Source organism: Anabrus simplex, chromosome 1, assembly GCF_040414725.1.
Source record: "Anabrus simplex isolate iqAnaSimp1 chromosome 1, ASM4041472v1, whole genome shotgun sequence".
In the NCBI taxonomy this organism is placed as follows: Eukaryota; Metazoa; Arthropoda; class Insecta; order Orthoptera; family Tettigoniidae; genus Anabrus; species Anabrus simplex.
The window spans coordinates 1,305,420,559-1,305,440,850 of record NC_090265.1 but is presented as its reverse complement, the minus strand read 5'-3'; the positions used below and the strand labels follow the sequence as shown (position 1 = coordinate 1,305,440,850).

The following is a 20,292-nucleotide window of genomic DNA, read 5'->3' as shown; positions in this document are numbered from 1 at the left end:
CGAAAGTATAGGCGTGTTTACAATATTGAAGACCTTCATTTACAGATTAACTGCTACTAAACGTACGTCATATTGACAAAGGATTATACCATAAGACACGCCGGATTTAGTGGCCTAAATGGCTGGTCCTATGATAAGTCATCTATTCTTGGGTCAGATTGAGTTAGAAACGTGGAACTGGGTAACGGTTTTGTAATATTATCTCACATTACATTACTTCTCGGATAATTATGTGACAGCTACATACACAGCATTTGGCTCACATATGCCTACTGGGTGGGCCAATTTTCGTGAAGAGTATGGATTCTGTATTTCATATAAGTAATTGAAAGTATGAATTATGAATGTGAAAATTCCAAATTGACGTAACATCGATTAATAGAGAAAAATCAAACGTAAAAGGGATACAGATACGGCAAAAAGTCATAAGACCAAGGTTGTAGATAATTCCAAATTGAACGGAGATTGTGCAATCCGTTATGTGATAGGAATTTCCGAAGGTCTGCACCATCATTAAAATTGCCTGCATATTTTGATATTCTTCGGGGATAAAAAGTGAAAAATTTAATGATCTAGGATGTTGTCCGTTCGTTACAGGCTAAACGTATAATTTTGTCAAATTTCAATTATCTTCTTTTTCTTCTGGCAGATTATGTCGCAATCTGGATTTTGGGCGAGGCAGGTAAAAAATAGGACTTTCAGGAAACTAAACCAAAAATTATGGAGATGGTCATTATTACCCCTTAAACGGAAAGCTGTATGATACGAAAATTTCGCCAAAATAGTCAGTGTAGAGGCACACAGTCATTACGATTTGATTTATATAGATAAGGAATCTGCTTCATGTAAAACACCTTTTGGGCTATGTCCGCTGGATTTAACCTGCAAAAGTGACCATTCATGATATCTCCCTTATTAATCCTCCTGACGAAAAAATGTACATGAAAAAAAAAAAAGGTTTAGAGGTGGAATTCCATCACGTTTGGTCGATTTCCAGTCAGGTTGGTCTTGTTCTGTATATATTGTGGAAGAGTGAAATCACCATTTGTGTTCCCTATAAACCGCCAGTCCATTCCGGAACATGAAATGTTATTTACGTTTAAAACCTACCTTTGGACAGGTGGATGCTAAATATACATTTTGGTTCGAATGTCTTCAGTAGTTTTCAAGTTGTAAGGAGTGCGCTTTATACGCACCCGGTCGTGAGTCAAGTCCGATGGGACTTGTACCGGAAAACGGTCCGTTAATGATATCTCCCTTATTAATCCTCGTATCGAAATGATGCACATGAGAAAAGAAGGCTTAGGAATTAATTTCTACCAAGGTAGGTAGATTTCTATTAAGTTTGGTTGTGTATATTTTGTGGAAGTGCAAAATCACTGTTTCGGTTTCGTATAAACCCCCAGTCAGTTCAGGGATTTAGAAACAATATTTGCCCTAAAACCTATCAAGGACAGGTGTATTCTAAATATGAGTCTTGGTGGAAATACATCCAGTAGTTTGTAGCACTCGCGTACATACGGCGTAATTAAGGAAGAAAATAATACAGTTAAGAAAGTTGAAACTAATAGAAAATGGATTATAACTGAGGACAGCCGGATAACGACAAATATGTAAATGCCAAGTGAATGTATTGGAAAATCAAATGCCCCTCAATAAATTATGCTAGTGTGAGTTATGGATATAATAAAGCGGTAACAGAGGAGAAATTTAGGTCCAGTGATTCTTAGGTAAACAAATAATAAGAAGATGACTAATGGTGTTATTACTTAATCTATTCGAGGGCGGTTATAACATCCAACGATATTCCGCCAATATCCCGCAGATAGGCCGATTGACGCCTCTCTTGCCTTCTACCCAAGGAACAACCATGAATTTAAAAGCATGATGAGGAAAATGACAATACGTTACTTCCCTGCTGGCATGCAGTCAGAGACGTTGCCATGGTAACCTGTAGGTTCGTTGTTGGTCTGTCAGTCACTCAATGCAGAGCATGATACCAGCAGAAAATTGTAACATTCTCCGTCATGTGAAGAGTAAGGTAAATTATGAACATAATGAAAGTTGTTTATAATGAAGAGACGTTTCACGTGCGGTAAACGAAGTTTACAGAAAATCAATAGTATAAGAGAAAATGCAGGAAAACCATTCTGGTTTTCCTATAAACCCCCGTCTGTTAAAAGATTTTAAAATGATATGCATATTGAAACCTTCCCCGGGATGAGTATACTCTAAATATTAAGTTTGGTTGAGATCTATCCAGCTGTTTCGACGTGATGGTGGAAAAACCATTCAGGTTTTCCTATAAACCCCCCGTCTATTCAAAGATTTTAAAATGATATGCATATCGAAACCTTCTCCGGGATGAGTATACTCTAAATATGAAGTTTGGTTGTGATCTATCCAGTCGTTTCGACGTGATGGTGGAAAAACCATTCCGGTTTTCCTATAAAGCCCCCGTGTATTCAAAGATTTTAAAATGATACACATATCGAAACCTTCCCCGGGATGAGTATACTCTAAATATGAAGTTTGGTTGAGATCTATCCAGCCGTTTCGACGTGATGGTGGAACAGACAAACAGACACGAAACGTAAAAACCACCGATTCGGTCTTGAGTTGACCTAAAACGGATAAATATCTGAAAAATTGGCAAAACAAAAGAAATTACAGACAGCGGACCCCCTACAATTTTATTTATATAGATTACTAGCAAGATACCCGTGCTTCGCAACGGTATTATACTGACATTTATAATTGAATGCTTATTGTTTTAGATATATAATCCACCGAAATTCGCGATCTGACTCGTTTCCTGCGAGGTTCCGCCAAAATTCGCGATCTAACGTTTTTTGTAATAGATTACGGGAACGTTCCTCCCATTTTTCAATCTTTTTTCCAACAACTTCCCGGGCTAGGTCCAGGTATTCTACCCGGTCAGTTGGGTCTCTAAATCTTTGCCATATTTTTCTATAAGCATTTTGAATATGGATCAAATCCTTCAGGAGATCCGGCGTGGTGTCGTCTTGGGTGCCTTGGCGGTACTGAACCCGCGGCCGAACTGCATTCTTACTCATTACCCGTCCAGGACCCGTTTCCAGTGCGGTCCGCACATTTGATGAAGGTCCAGAACATTATTATTATTATTATTATTATTATTATTATTATTATTATTATTATTATTATTATTATTATTATTAGATATTCTGGACCCCACAGCAAGATGCAAGACCGCTACTTGGCGGTAAATTTCATCTGCTGCCATTGTCATTTTTGACAAAGTGACCAGCACCATTGTCGTGCGTAGGCAAGTGTGCGGGATTTCTGGCGATACGAATGACATACTTCCGTGCATTATTGACCTTATGATAGAGGTGAACAATTTGATGCGCAATCTCATTCCTATCGTTCATATCAAATATGTTTACATTTTTATTTATATGGCAGGTGAATCTATTGTAATCTAAGAACATTCTCCGAAGGAAAATATAGCTGTTGAAAACGAACCCCAGGAAAGATTAAAAATGATCGGTTTACGATCAGAATAAGTACATCGAAAATGTACAGCCTGTTTCCAGTCATTCGACAAGGTCAGGAATGGAATGAATAAAGCCCCATCTAAAGGCAACAATAGGAATTATGCCGGCTGCCGAAGTACTCCTCTGGGGCAATGATCGATGAATGACAAATGAAATGAAATATTGGACAGTGTTGCTGGAAGGAATGATGACAGCGAAAACTGGAATATCCGGAGAAATCCCTGTCCCGCCACCGTTTTGTCCAGCACGAATGTCACATGCAGTGACCGGGATTTGAACCACGGAATTCAGCTGTGAGAGGCCGGCGCGCTGACACCTGAGCAATGGAGGCTCCTTATAAGTACATTATGAACAGTAAAATCAATTGGTCTCACCTCCTTTTATACCACACCGCCGTTACCTTTATTAACCCCCCCCCCCCAAAAAAATTAAAAGAAGGCGTGTTTCTTTATGTTTAAAGGAGATTCCAAACACCAGTGTTCACGTCTATTACCTTCAGTTTTGAGATGTAAGTATTCTCATAAAAATAATTCACTTTTTTCACTTCCTTTCACACTTCTCCCCCCTAAGTGAATTTTCCGGCAAAAAATACTTGTTTCTTTAATAGTAAAGGATCTTCTAAATACCAATTATCACGATTCTAACTTTTTCAGTTTTTGATTTATGTGTCCTCATGAAAGGAATTCAACTCCTTTTCACTCCCGCCCACCAAGAAGTACCCCCCCCCCCCAAACGCGTTCTTCTTTGTTTTTAAAGGAGATCCAAATACCGATTTTCACGTCTGTAACAACTTTAGTTTTTATTAGATGTACGTATTCTCATACAATTCAGTCAACTAATTTTCAATTCTTTCACACCCCTCCCCCCCCCCCCCCACTGCATTTTCCGAGAATACGTCTTTCTTTACTTTTAAAGCAGATTCCAAATATCAAATTTCACGTCTGTAACATCTTCATTTTTGAGATATCAGTAGCCTAATTAAAAGAATTCAACACCATTTTCAGTCACTTTTACCGCCCCCCCCCCCCTCCACCCAAGTGGTAATTCCGAAAACTAAAAATACACGTTTAGTTTTAATAAAGATAAAAAATACCATTTTTCACTTCTGTAACTTGTTAAGTTTTTTGAGATATACTGTAGATATTCTCATTTTGAAATTTCACCCCTTTTTAGTTCCCATTAAGTGGAGTTTCCAAAAACAAATCACCTATGTTTCTTTACATTTACAGGAGATTCCAAATACCCACTTTTTATGTCTGTAATATTTTACGTTTCTCAGATATTCTGTAGATATAGTCTTTCAAAAAATTCACCCCACTTTGTCACTCCTGTTTAACTGCCATTAATTGGTTTTTCCAAAACAAAAAATACGTGTTTCTTTATTTTTAAAGGAGATCCCATATACAAATTTTCAGTTCTGTAATATCTTCCGTTTCTGAAATATATGTATCCTCATTAAAGGCATTCAATCCATTATTCACCCTTTTACACCCCTAGTATTGGGATTTACAGAAAACAAAAAAATACGTGTTCCTTTATTTTTAAAGGAGATTCTAAATACCAATTTTTACACCTGTAAACTTTTAAAGTTTTAAGATGTAGGCACACTCATTTTAAAAATTCACCCCCCTTTTCACCCCCATCATTTGGATTTTCCAAAAACGAAAAAGTACCTGTTTCTTTATTTTTAAAGTAGATCCCAAGTACCAATTTTCACGTCTGTAATATCTTCAGGTTCTGAAATATAAGTAGCCTCATTAAAGGCATTCAACCCCTTTTTCACCCTTTTCCACCCTTCCTGTTGAGATGTACCAAAAACAAAAAATACGTGTTCCTTTATTTTTAAAGGAGATTCTAAATACAAATTTTTTCACCTATAAACTTTAAAAGTTTTGAGATATAGTTACACTTATTTTAAAAATTCACTCCCTTTTCAGCCCCCCATTAATTGGATTTTCCAAAAACAAAAAAATACGTGTTTCTTTATTTTTAAAGTAGATCCCAAATACCAATTTTCAGGTCTGTAATATCTTTAGGTTCTAAAATATAAGTAGCCTCATTAAAGGCATTCAACCCATTTTTCACCCTTTTCCACCCTTCCTCTTGGGTTTTTCCAAAAACAAAAAAATACGTGTTTCTTCATTTTTTAAAGGAGATTCAAAATACCAATTTTTACATCTATAAACTTTAAAAGTTTTGAGATATATATACACTAATTTTAAAAATTCGCCCCCTCTTCAACCCCCATTAATTGGATTTTCCAAAAACAAAAAATACGTGTTTCTTTATTTTTGAAAGCGATCAAAAGTACCCATTTTGAGGTCTGTAATATCTTCAGTTTCTGAGATATATGTATTCTCTTTGAAGGCATTCAACACATTTTTCACCCCTTTTCATTCCTCCTATTGGGATTTTCCGAAAACAAAAAAATACGTGTTCCTTTATTTTTAATGAAGATTCTAAATACTAATTTTTACATCTCTAAACTTTAAAACTTTTGAGATATAGATGCACTCATTTTAAAAATTCACCCCCCCTTTCACCCTCGCATTAATTGGATTTTCCAAAAACAAAAAAAGTACGTGTTTCTTTATTCTTCACAGCGATCAAAAGTTCCAATTTTGAGGACTGTAATATCTTCAGTCTCTGAGATATAAGTAGCGTATCCGGATTAAAGGCATTCAACCCCTTTTTCACCCTTTTTCACCCCTCCTATTGCGATTGTCTGAAAACAAAAAAATACGTGTTTCCTTATTTTTAAAGAAGATTCTAAATACCAATTTTCACATCTGTAAACTTTTAAAGTTTTGAGATATAGACACACTCATTTTAAAATTTCACCCCCTTTTTCACCCCGTTAGCGATGGAATATCCAAAAATCCTGTCTTAGCGAGCACCTACATCTTAATATGAATATATCCCCAAAATTTCATTTCTTTATGTCCAGTAGTTTTGGCTCGGCGATGATGAATCAGTCAGTCAGTCAGTCAGTCAGTCAGTCAGTCAGTCAGTCAGTCAGTCAGTCAGTCAGGACAAGCTACTTTATATATATATAGATGAATACCCTCCTGGGATGACCGGGCGAGTTGGCCATCATCACCATAAGACCTATCTGTGTTGGTGCGACGTAAAGCCACTAGCAAAAAAATCTGGGATGAACTGTGTGTAACATTTGTGTTGAGTGAGAATATATGTAAGCATATGCAAGCATAGTCATTGATGGTGGTGTTACTATATTTAACTACATCTCTGTACCTTCATCTGGCCTTGAAATAAAATGGCGTATGGATTTTAGTGCCGAGAGTGTCCGAGGACAAGTTCGGCTCACCAGGTGCAGGGCTCTTGATTTGAAGCCCGTATTTGACCTGCTCATCATGATGGGGATGAAATGGTGATGAAGATGACATACACCCAGCCTCCGTGCCAGCTAAATTAACCGATAATGGTTAAAATTCCCGACCCTGCCAGGAATCGAACCCGGTACCCCTGTGACCAAAGGCAGCACGCTAACCATTTAGCCATGGAGCACCTGGCCATAAACCCTCTCTGCAGATCACTCATCTCTTGCCACAAGTCTTGAACATTAGAGTCAATCCGAGACTATTTATCAACCATTTCATTCATCTCTTGCCTCCAGTCCTGAACACTGGACTCCAACAGTCTGAGGGATTGCCTTGTGAACTGTTTTTATACCACTTTGATTATGTTCTGAGTAATGTCACTTCTAAATTATACTTCAAAAACATGCACTTCCTTCTCTGACTTGTACTGTCCACCCTTAAATTCATTCAACTTGGCTGTAAGTTCTATCTTATGTTCATCCTGGCAGGATTTAATTTATGTCTTAATTCATGCTGACTAGCTTTAGTTCATTCTGAGTGGATTGAAATTGCAACTTAATTTCAACCTCATTAGGTTTAAGCTCATTCTAGCTGGACTGAAAAGTTGCGACTAAAGTTCATCCCAATTAGCTTTAAGTTCACAAAACACAGAATTTTCCCTGCCGATTATTCTAGAAATTTCCTTGTACTTATCATGCTACTGATTAAATAACACTTTTGACACCAGTTCTGGTGGGTTATCAGGGTCCTTGAAAATTAAAATTACTACACAGTGTGTTTTACTGCCAACTAAATTTATTATACTACTAGCTGTTATATTCGTCGTTGATGGGTTACTGTTGAGGCCGTAATCCCTTCTAGCACAAATGAGTGGCAGAACACCTCAGCTAACAATAGCCAGTGAATGGAATTTTATAGTTCATAAGTTTTATGGACACAGGAGATTTTAGGCCATCACACTTAGTTTTCTTCGAGCCCGTTGATATTAGAGCGTTCAATGATTAGGCTTACAACTACCTCCTTTCTTTTTTGATTCCCTTTTCCCTCATTCTTTGAGTGATCACATTTTCCTTCTCATTTCTATACCGTGTACTGCCTAAGGATATCCAGAAAACACCTAGAATACTAAACAGATGTCCTTGGTATATCAAGGTTCCAGAGTTCACTGATGTCAACACACATACAACTGGAAGTTTCTTCAGGCAACTGAGAACACACAAAATTATTTACAAGTGATCAGCATGACGTAATCTAAATCTACAGTTCTCACATACAACTCACATACACCTTTAACTAGAAATTTCCTGAACAACTTAGAACACACGAAAGATAATTAACAAATTATAAACATAGCCTAACCTATAATACATGAGGTAAATGCACATTATTGAACCTAAATACACAACCTAATCTATAACTAGGGCCCGGATTAAAAAAAATTGCATATGCGCATATGCAATGCATATTTTGAACGTTAGTGCATATTTCGAGCATTAGTGCATATACAGACATATTTTTCTCTTATTTGTGATCGATTATCTAATATTTCTGAACGAAATGAAAAATCTAATGAACTCTGTATATTGTACATCCCTTGGCAACATCAGAAGCCTTCCCTGATCAAGGAAAAAGCTTTTATTGTCGCAACACAAGCAGGTAGATGGATAATGACGCTTTTCACAATGGCTATTTCCTTCTTTCTATCATTCCTCCTTCCTTCTCCTTACAATAGCCTTCCGAGATTTGCTTAAACAAGTGCGTTCATCTGTTAACTTGCTCTTCGCCTACTGCAGTGTTTCACCTGATTAAACTGTAAAAATGCCTAAAGATTTTGCTAGAAGAATGTTCCGAGCAATCAGTGCCAGTGGTCAAGTATTTCCCACTTATGTCCGTCGACGTAGAATGATAATTTTCAGCATATAAATTAATTCTGGCCAACAACAGAAAGTTATTAACTCCTGAAAACATCGAAAAACTGTTGATACCTACTGACATGCATCATTTTGCAAGGAATTAAACATGTTTAGCAACTTAACACTAAGTTAAAATTAAATAATGCATCTGGTAAGTGTATTTTGTTTTATTTTTAGTGCATATTTATACAACATTTTTAGTGCATATGCGCATGCATATTTTCAGAGTTTTTAGTGCATATGAATCCAGGCCCTTTCTATAACATATGAAAAATTGATTTCAATTAAACACACACACACACACAACCTAACTTGCGTCAATAAATGTATTAACAATATATTTCTTGTAATAACTTTATAGGGTAGGTCAGATGTGGAAAAGTTTTGAAACCACTGCCACGGAGTAATGAATTTCATTTCAGATATTATCTTCAGTCAGTTATCGATTCAGGGTGGTAAATCATGTTTACTTGATTATTACCATTGCTCTGATGAATATCATAATAGGAACTGAAATATAATTTTTTCATATTGTTGTTGTTTGAGTCATAACTCCATAGACTGGTTTGATGCAGTCCTCCATGCCACCCTATTCTGTGCTATCCTTTTCATTTCTACCTAACTACTGCATTCGGCATCTACTCTAATCTGTTTGTCATATATCTTGGTCTACACCATTAGTTTCTACTACATGTACTTCCCTCAAAAACTAACTGAAAAGTCCTGGGTGTTTTAAGATGTGTTCTATCATTCTATCTTTTCCTCTGGTCAAATTTCACCAAATCATTCTCCTCTCACCTATTCATTTCTGTTTCTTTTCAATTGTGATTTGTTCTACACATCTCACCTTCAGCATTTTTCTGTAACACCACAATTTGAACATTTCCCTTCTCTTTCTTTCTGAGCTAGTTATCGTCCATGTTTCACTTCCATACAATGCCATGCTCCAGAAAAAAGTCTTCATAAATGTCCTTCTAATTTCTATATAAATGTTCAAAGTGAGCAGAACATCTTTCCATAAGAAAGGCCTTCCTTGCTTGAGCTAGTGTGCATTTTATACCCTCCTTACTTCTGCCATCATTAGTTATTCCACTGCCCAAATAACAATATTTGTAACGCATGGTAACATTATACACATTTAAAAGAAAAGCAGTTAAAGTAATAAACAAGCGAACAGAAGATAAATTAATACACTTAACAAGGACAACTAAAGCAATAGGAGCAGACTGAGAACAGGATGTGGGAGATGCTGGACAGTCCTACCCAGGATCATAACTTGGTACTGCTTGAACTCTGAAATAACGCTATCAGGTTCCGTAAAATATTGTGGTTTCACCAGGCGAGTTGGCCGTGCAGTTAGGGGCGCGCAGCTGTGAGCTTGCATCCGGGAGATAGTGGTTTGAACACCACTGTCAGCAGCCCTGAAGATGGTTTTCTGTGGTTTCCTATTTCCACACCAGGCAAATGCTGGAGCTGTACCTTAATTAAGGCCACGGCCGCTTCCTTCCCATTCCTAGGTCTTCCCTATCCAATCGTCGCCATAAGACGTATCTGTTTTGGTGCGACGTAAAACAAATAGCAAAAAAATAAAATTGTTTACTACATATAATCAACTTAACTTTCAAAATAGATTAAAAAGGAGATAGCCCAAAGACATTAACAGGCACAGTTGATGCTGGAAATTAGGTCTACACTTAAAATACACAAATTCATGACATACAAAATTCTTGAACGAACTGTCTGCAGGAGTGCACACAGACATTTGTGTTAGTGGTCCTGCCCTCAGAACCCAGGGGATATTCTGTGCACCAAATAAATGCCGTCAGGTCTAAAAGTGATATCAAAGGAATTTAAAATTTTAGAAACAAAGGTCAAACAGTAGCAAATTAGAAAAAACAAGTAAGCTAATGGACATCAAGGGGATTCTAAGAACATGATCAACCAGTTGTAAACCTATTGTGGAACTGAACATTCCTTTAGTTCAGTGGTCTAGCCCCATTCTGCTGGAAATTGGCAAACAAACTAACAATGATATGAGTTACTTTGCAAGTAATATGTTAAGGTTGTCTGCTTGCACAACAAACTGCGTATCATTGTGCGGAAATAAGTTTTTGCGAATAAATTAAATCATCAAAGATGCGAGACTGCCCCAGACAGTTCCTGCAAGAGAAGCAAGTTAATTTAAGATACAATAATGAAAATAAAATTTACCTTATCCCCATCAGGCTGGACTTGCCTTTGTGAACGAGCGACATATGCTCTGACTGAGAATGAAGATCAGAATCAACACACTAACATGCGTCTTAGGGTATAAACCTCTGAGTTTGCATGCAGTACCCTTCCAAACCAAGGGAACCAATCAACCAATCACATGCTAAAATGGGCCGATGACCTTCGATGTTAGGCCCCTTTAAACAACAAGCATCATCATCACATGCTAAAATTTAATGAACAGTCTTTGCATCTTGTTACAATCATGTGGGTGGAATATTTCCTACACTCTCCGATGTTCTTCAGAACACCCTGACGTATGTCGGAACACCCAAAACAAGGTTTCATTCTGGTGTCATTCCCACACTTTTGACATAAACCAGGACAGAGTAAACACGGTTCTTTCTGACGTCAGCAAGACATGAGAATGGGATAGCCAGGCCTGCTATAGGGTTGTCACTTCTCTATTTTACTATGCCAAACAAAGATTCCATTCCTTTATAATAATATTAATAATAATAAACTGCAGAACAAAGCTCCCCCCTCTATACACACAACCGCAAAGATAATCTTACATGCATTTTATAAACTGGTACATCAGTGTTCTCCCTAGGACCTTTTTAGTCCTAGGACACTGCAGTTTATACACACCGCCCAACTAACATAACCTAGATACGTGCTAGTTACATAATATTAATAGATATTTGAGTTACTGGGTACTCGAAATTAAAATATAAATACTGTAAAACCTTTAATTTAAATGATAAATCATTATTGTCAGCATAATTTTATCCATTACATCAGAGTTTAAATATTTAGCTTGACTCTCATGTAGTGTTGTGTGTGAGCTGTGTCTGGATTGGCGTGGACTCTCATGCGAGCACTCAATTCCGCGTGACGTTACAAACCCGCATTACACTCCACACCAACCAAATGGTGAGCACCAGTGCTTCATGATTATGAATGAGCAGCAGAACACTAGAAGTTCAAAATACTCTGTTATGTCTTGTTCGTGATAAAACTAAATTAGTTCAGTTTTGCAGTTAATATTTACCTATCTGATAATGTTAAATGCCCTGATCAGAATAACTTTAAAATTTTATCATATTCCTTTTTATGTAATATTCCCTGCCCAGCTACTCATTCCTGCCACCTGGCTGGTAAAAATTTCTGTGGGGAGAACACTGTACATCCTCTGCCCCCGAAACCGAGCCCTGGCTCGTTAAAATTTATTACACACGGATTTAACAAACTAACACTCGCAAAAGAAAAATGAGTACAGGGATGACCACACTACAGACCTGATTTTTATTGTGACGCACAGTCTTCCAGGTGGAACCAAAAAGAAAAAAAAAGTTGCTCATTCTTACTTGGAGTCCGTTGGTGTTGGATCCAGTGTTGCTGACTTGGACAAGAGGATGGCGGCTTGACCATTACCACCAATGCTTCCACATTACTTTTCAGTTCCACCTATAATCCCAACACCATGGTTGCTCACCTACACTGCCAGTTTTTCCTTGCTCGGCAGGATGGTACTGCTCCCAGGGGTTGAAACACAATGGCACATGCAACAGCAACATTTTCCTGATACTGGCAACATGGGCGAGGTGGAGTTCTGATCTAGAAAAGTGTGTTAGCGATGAAAGTGTTTAAATACTTTACTCCCTGTTATAGAGTATATTCACATTCCTTGCACTAGAGGGAGGAAGTCTTGACATTAGCTTTTGAGAAGGGACTATACTTTCTACTTGATGACAACATTATCATGTCCTACAGAACTGAAGAAATTCATTGCTCCAGCTGAGCTTAACTTTGCTCGAACAGAACTTAGCCTTGCTCTAGTGAGCCCAGCCATATTACAGGATAAGGTAAAAGAATGCAATATTTTAAAATTTAGCCCCAAAAAAGAAAAACACAGGAATTCCCAGGTACAGTCCTTTTCGCATCCAACACCAAACAACAACAACAACTACTACTACTACTACTACTACTACTACTACTACTACTGCTGCTGCTGCTGCTGCTGCTGCTACTACTACTACTACTACTTGTCACAACTGCCAATCTTAAAACCACTGACAGACATTAAATTCTAGAAATTTCATCTAACAGAAAATCTGAAGTAAATACCTGACCCTACAAAAAGTTTTTCAATTAAAACACCTGACTTTAAAAACTTATTCAAAATTAAAATATCTGTTATAGCTAAATTGAACTTGTGAGGATATCACACAACATGATGACAAGGAATATGCTAGAGTCTGCTACTCATAACTACTGTACAACCACACACAGAATACATAACTCCTAATGTTTACAAAATGTCATCTCATCGCACAGATGCGTCACATTATGTCATTGACGTGACGTGACAGGTCAGTATTTAAGAGGTATAGAACCCTCCAGGTAAATTATTACCAAAACATTACCTTCAGCCTTTCTGAAGGTTTGCAATCGTCCACAAAATTACATCATCAGTACATAAAACAATGTTCACTAATATTCGCCACACACCTATTACATAATAAGTGCGATTCACAAAACATTTATATCCCCTCAAGCTGCCTAACCTGAATTAATACTTTATGTTATTTATATGTACCCCTTTAATTTCCAACTATAACACTATGTAACAAAATTTGACAAAGTTTTTGTTTATCTTACTTTTGTGCATTTATTGCTTAAATTGGTGATGCTGATTATGCATATATATGAATATTTACCTATCTGATATTGTTAATGCCCTGATCAGAATAACTTTCAAATTTTATCATATTCCTTTTTATGTAATATTCCCTGCCCAGCTACTCATCCCTGCCACCTGGCTGGCAAAAATTTCTGTGAGGAGAACACTGTATGTACATCCTGTCAATATTTTGGATGTGATAATGAATATTTCAATTTTCTTAAAAGCTACTAATATTGCATGCTTATTTAATGTAACCAGAGTCCTATAGAAGAAATCTAACACACAGTACCTCAAGAATTGGTGTGAATAAGTGCAAACATATTGAATAACACTGAATCTTCATACAACAAGCGTGTCATTCAAAAATGTACATTAGAACGGCTTTTCGTCGTATGTTCTTCTAACCCTTATGCTCCTACTATACCTCACACATACTGTAGTCTCCCATCATAGCACAGTCCCAACATCCCTGATACCTTCTTTCCATGCAGTGAATGTCCTGATGAAAGCATTCACAGTGTTCTTCACTTACAGCTCCTAAATTTGGCCTAAAGAAATCAATATGAGAAAGCAAATAGTGCATTTTCACCAACATTCTACATCCAAGTACATGATAACTCTTTATCAAATTTTCTACCAGTTTCATGTAATTCTCACTTTTATTGTTGCCCAAAAACTGTTGCACTACAATTCTAAGAGCATCCTAAGCATTTCATTCATCAAGATTCATTGCATATATACGTTCATTTGATTTTAACATCACGCGAATCTGAGGTCCGGTGAAAATTCCACCTTTTATTTTTCCTTCAGCTAACTTGAGGAACATTCATCAGATGAGACTCAGAGCCTCACTCTTGCCGTGTAAACCTTTGATGAATTGTTTAGCAAGTCCAAGTTTGAAATGGAGTGGTGGTAACAAAATCTCCTCCCTGGACACAAGAGGCTCAATTCTTATCTTGTGTGCACCTGTAATGAGTTCTTTTCATGTTGGCCATTCTTTCTTGGTGTAATGCTGATCATCTGCTCTGCTATCCTACAGGCAAAGGAAGCAAGAATATTTAGTGTAGTCACTTTGAAGCCCCAGAAGAAATCCCAAAATCTTAAAATCACCACAGACATCCCATTTGTAACCTCCATATTTTAGTTTTTCCAATAGCAGCTTCATATTCCCATAAGTCTCCTTAAGTTGTGCAAAATGAGCTACTGGTATGTAAGGAAACTTGTTTCCATTGTGCAGTAGGACAGCTTTGAGACTTCTACTTGAACTATCTATTAGTGTAGTCACTTTGAAGCCCCAGAAGAAATCCCAAAATCTTAAAATCACCACAGACATCGCATTTGTAACCTCCATATTTTAGTTTTTCCAATAGCAGCTTCATATTCTCATAAGTATCCTTAAGTTGTGCAAAATGAGCTACTGGTATGGAAGGAAACTTGTTTCCATTGTGCAGTAGGACAGCTTTGAGACTTCTTCTTGAACTATCTATAAATATACGCCATTGATCTGGTTTCTGAGGAATCTTAATGTGTTCAAAGAGACCATTAACATCACAACAAAAACAAAGATTTCCGAACATTTGGTAGAAGCCTGCAAAATCCTCATGCCTTACCCTATATATTGTTATTTTACAGGATTTATTGAGCAAGTCATTGCTTCATATGGGATGCGAGAAGTTCAGCCTTTGATTTGATTAGTTGCAACTCCCTAACAAGGTCATCCAATTTTGGCTCAGTAAAAAGCTGTGTTCGAAATTGCTATCATCACTAAAGCTGAAATCAGTGTCATCACTTGAATTTGTCTCTGTTTTGGTGGTGATGGAATTGGCAGCTCTTCACTATGTGGTTGTGGGGCAGTAGATGACAGTATGCTAGGATTTGGGATATTTTTTTCTGCTCTTAGTATTTGGTAATGTCTAATATCTACCATACAAAAATAACAGTTGTTGTGATGATTTGTAGGCACTCTCCATATTCGGGGAATTGCAAATGGCATACATTTTCTTGTTCCACATAGCCAACTCTATAAAGTAGACTGGCAGCTGCCACAAGTCACATGGGGAGCCCATGTAATATGTTGGTCTTGAACATGCACAACAAAACAAGAGTGGTACCCCTCACAGAACCTCGTACTGGGCACAATTTTATGTTTCACATGCTTAGAGCCAATGTATTGTCCACAAACATAATGAAATGCATCTGCTGGCAATTTGCAAACCTCTGGATGTTGACATTTTATGTTAAAAGACAACAATCAACGTTACTTATAACCACAGAACTGCATCTACATTCATAAACAACAGGAAGATATTTTGGGAAAATATTGATATATCGACATATACAGTTGGATTTTGAAATGAGTTTATATATATTGAACCATTCCAGATGTATACCAATAAAGTTGGAACATCGCATTAGCAACAGCGATCTAGTGGTGATCATCTCAAACAGAAAAAGTAGTAAATTCACAATTTTTCTACAACTGACCAGGCGTTCCAAGTGATCCCATATTCGTGCAGATTCAAACCAAGTACAGTAGATGACCAAAACACATAATACAACATATATAACTGTCCAATAACATTTTTAAGACAGAAGAAACTTTAAGGACAACATAGCACTCCACCAACTCACATAATACAATGACAATATCATGAGCAAAAATAAAAAAATGGAATGGTACATCCTAGGGCTATGTGGGGCGAAACCACTTCTTACCCATAATGACACCACTACACCACTACAGAGTCAACACAGCACATCCTGTCACAATGACTCATTTACAAACACATGCATATGAAAAGTTACAAGGTTGACTTAAGAGAAATTTAGGATCAAAAATTTGGAATCACTGAGCAAAATAAGACACACCAGAAAAAAGTTAAATGACCACAATACTGGCAACAGAAGCAAAATAATATTAGGAGTATCTTGTCGCAAGAAAATATATAACCATGAGATAACACAATGACAGTAATTACTACACTTGAATTTAACACACACCAGATGATTAGAACCAAAATTTTAAAATTTGCGGATTAATTTACCCCAACACATGATTAGTGCTGAAGAATTAACACTCAAAAACACTACGAGAACACATTTGAAATTCTCATAGAAGAACACAGCTATATCTGGAATGACTTTTATTCAACAGATGCAACCACTCCTGCATTTCCCATGTTGGATTTTGTGTTGATATTTCTGTAGTTGCCAGACCAAAAATCCCGCTCTTCTTATGCCAACTAAATCTAATTTTAGTCTATACATTTCCCTCTTCAGATTCTCTAACCTACCACAATGATCCAAACTTCTAACATTCCACGCTCCGACTCACAGAATGTTGGTATTCATCTTCGTGATGACTGCCCCCTCCCTTGCTGCTCCCGCTCAGAGATCTGAATAGGGGGTAATTTTATGTCCAGAATATTTTACCCAGTAGGAAGCCATCATCAGTACATCATTCATTCATACAGAGAGAGCAGCATGTCCTTGGGAGTTAGTTACGACTGTAGTGTCCAGTTGCTTTCAGCCATGTAGCAGTATCAACACAGCTAAGCCATGTTAAATATTATTACAAGACCATATCAATCAATCATCCAGACTGCTGCCCTTGCAGTTTCCAAAAGGCTGCTACACTCTTTTTGATGAACCATTCGTTAGTGTGGTCTCTCAACAGAAACCCCTCTAATATGGTTGCACCTACGGTTCTGCTATCTGCTTCATTGGAACATGTATGCTTCCCCTGTGTGGCAAGATCACATGGTTCACAATATAATTGCAGATTCCAAGGGTTGGCATCATAATGAATATTGAAGAAATTTTCTGGCCTTGTAGGCTGTGGTCCAATTGGCTTCATATACACGTAGTTTCAGTAAAGTTTGAACTTTGGTTGTTTAAGGACACACATAAATACAATAGGTACATGGAGGACCATGACTAAGAATATATCCAGTTTTCTTATTTGTACCCTTTATAAATAGTACTTCTAGTCTCAGGTCCACTAACTTGGCCATTCAGCTATTTTCAGTGTTTTAGGAACTACAGAATGATCATAGAAACCCATATAATGAACCACAGCCCACTCCATGAAAATAAGAGATGTGTTATCCATTTAACTGTTAATTAAGTGTTAATTTTGTTTTCCCAAGTATAATTTATGCAGGAAAACCTGTGCACAGTATTCTTAAAAATGGCATATCCTGTCAAATAATTGCTACAAGATGAGTGGTTTCTATACAGAAGGTGTATGTGGTAGGGAGTTTGGAGGCTGTGAGATATATGACCCTGGCTACTCAGTTACATGGGTTTACAGTTAAATGGGCAAATGTCATTACAAAGACCACCTTTTCACCCAGTAAGTCAACCAAAGCCAAACTATTCCTACTTAGTTCCATGCATCTTTAACAACAAATATCATGGCAAGCCACCATAAATTTCTGAGGTGGAGATGTAATTTAGAAGCAGTAGTATAGATAATAGGTGTGGTAAAAGAGGGATTGGACCTAGTACTGTGGTCCTTATAGGATGAGGGGTAAGAAAAGGGTAAAGATAGATATTTGGCAATGGTCATAGAGAGTATTTGGAAGAGCTAACATTTGAAGTTTACGATGCTGTTGGAATCCATTCTTATAACAAGGTGATATACAGTATAGGCATCGTATCTCAGATTAAAGATCTTATGTTGCTGTTCAGACTCCAGGCCAGTTTCTTATTACTGTCTTATGTTATTTCCGTTAACTCAGTGTCATGGTAGTAAAAGATACTTATACCATGGTTGTAGATCCTGCCTGATGTCATTTCTTTTGCATCCATCTCCTGGCACAGGTCAGATCAAAGTATAGCTTCAACCAAAGTTCCAGTCTCATCTATAGTTGTGACAATATGGAAGCTACTGTGATATGGGTAGTGCTGAGTAATGACAATCAGAGCATGTATAAGTGTTATGAAAGGTGTTGATACAGATGTTGATTCCCATAGGGAACCTGAAATATTTGTTCCGAATGAGTAAATTTACAATACCAATATAGTTGGTCTGTTATTGGACATTATAAATGTTCCAGCTAACTCATTCCTTTTTGCCAGCATTTTGCCCCAGTGTGCTAAATTGGGCTCATCAGTTGGTAAATAGCACATCTACCAAGACACATGGCTAGTGCATACCGTGGAGGCCACTGCGTAGGCTACTTGGAGCCACCAGCAGTGGCAATGAACTATGAGAGACTTTGTTTCATTTACAAAAATTGATGCCTGCCTGGCCATCAGATGATACAGATGTTGATTCCCATAGGGAACCTGAAATATTTGTCCTATTTAAAAACTGTGAACTTCAGTATTTCCTCTATTGTATGCTCTTCATGCATTTTTCTTGCAGATGTGATGGTTCTCAATGATATCATAGAGCAAGCAGCAGGCCGACAAAGCAGAGCGAGTGAGCATATAGGTAGGTATCTCAGCTTTCATTCTCTTTCTTTTGAGAGAAGTATTGCAGCTTAATGTGTCAACTGCTGTGTATATGTAGATGTCTAGATATTTGGCCTAATTTTTAAATAGTTTTGTAAATAAATAACTCCTATTTATATATAATTATACCTCTCTTGTATTGTGCTCTGCATATATACTGTTTTTATTAATTATTTATTAAGATATTTCTGAACAGGTTGATTGTGTATTATAGTCAGTTAGGCTCTCAGCTTTTAAGATTGCTTAAATGCTATAACCTTGTGCCTGGAGATTAATAGCACATTAAAGAATCCCTTTCAGTTCAGAATTTCAGCATTCCAGTACGTTTGAAGAACAGCAGTGATCAAAGTATTACTATTTTTACTAAGCAGTACACCATTTAATATGTGGTATGATAATTAATAAAAGTATCATAATACCTTAGATAATTAAGAAAATGGATAAATCCATAGAATAAAGGTCTCCCAAAACTATAAAACATAAGTTCTGCTTTAAGCATTGGATGGGATTTGGTATGTTTGGTGCTTGTTGGACAACATTTTAGGGAGAGTCCACAATTAAATCAATCTCTTAGTAAATTATATACTACCTTTTGAAATTAAAAAAAGTTAAAAGTCTGAGCTTGAAAGCAAACAGTTATTTCTGTACTGGAAGTGTGACAGCTGAGCAGTATTGTCACTGGTTTCTCACCAGGATGATTGAGGATCAATTCCTGGCCAATGCATGTGGGATTATTGAAAGAGGAAAAGTCACATTCCTGTGGTTTGGATTGCACCTAAAACTGGAGACCTCGTAGCTATGATCATGATAACTAGAAATGCATAAAACTACATGCTTGTTTGCTTTTCTCTATTTCTGTAAAGTCATACCAGAAAAAAGAATGTTTGATTCTTTATTTGGAAATAAGCTTGAACAATTATAACAGGAAAAATAATGTTTTTATTGGAAGTAAGCTTACTTATTACCGAACATATCTTGGTAACAGTCCTTTCATACAGTGAAATAGTTTTTGAGTCTTATCTTTCCTATTATCAGTACCAGATTGACAATAATATTATTAATAATAATAATAATAATAATAATAATAATAATAATAATAATAATAATAATAATAATAAGAAGAAGAAGAAGAAGAAGAA

The 20,292-nt window shown here is 36.9% G+C and overlaps 1 protein-coding gene across 1 annotated transcript in view; it reads left to right on the top strand.

Moving 5' to 3' along the window:
- The window catches only part of para (paralytic), a 947,817-nt gene that overhangs the window by 453,148 nt on the left and 474,377 nt on the right, over nucleotides 1-20,292 (top strand). The window contains exon 16 of the mRNA XM_067137715.2: nucleotides 19,065-19,133. Within this exon, the coding sequence (XP_066993816.2) occupies nucleotides 19,065-19,133 (69 nt within the window). The remainder of the gene's footprint in view (nucleotides 1-19,064; nucleotides 19,134-20,292) is intronic.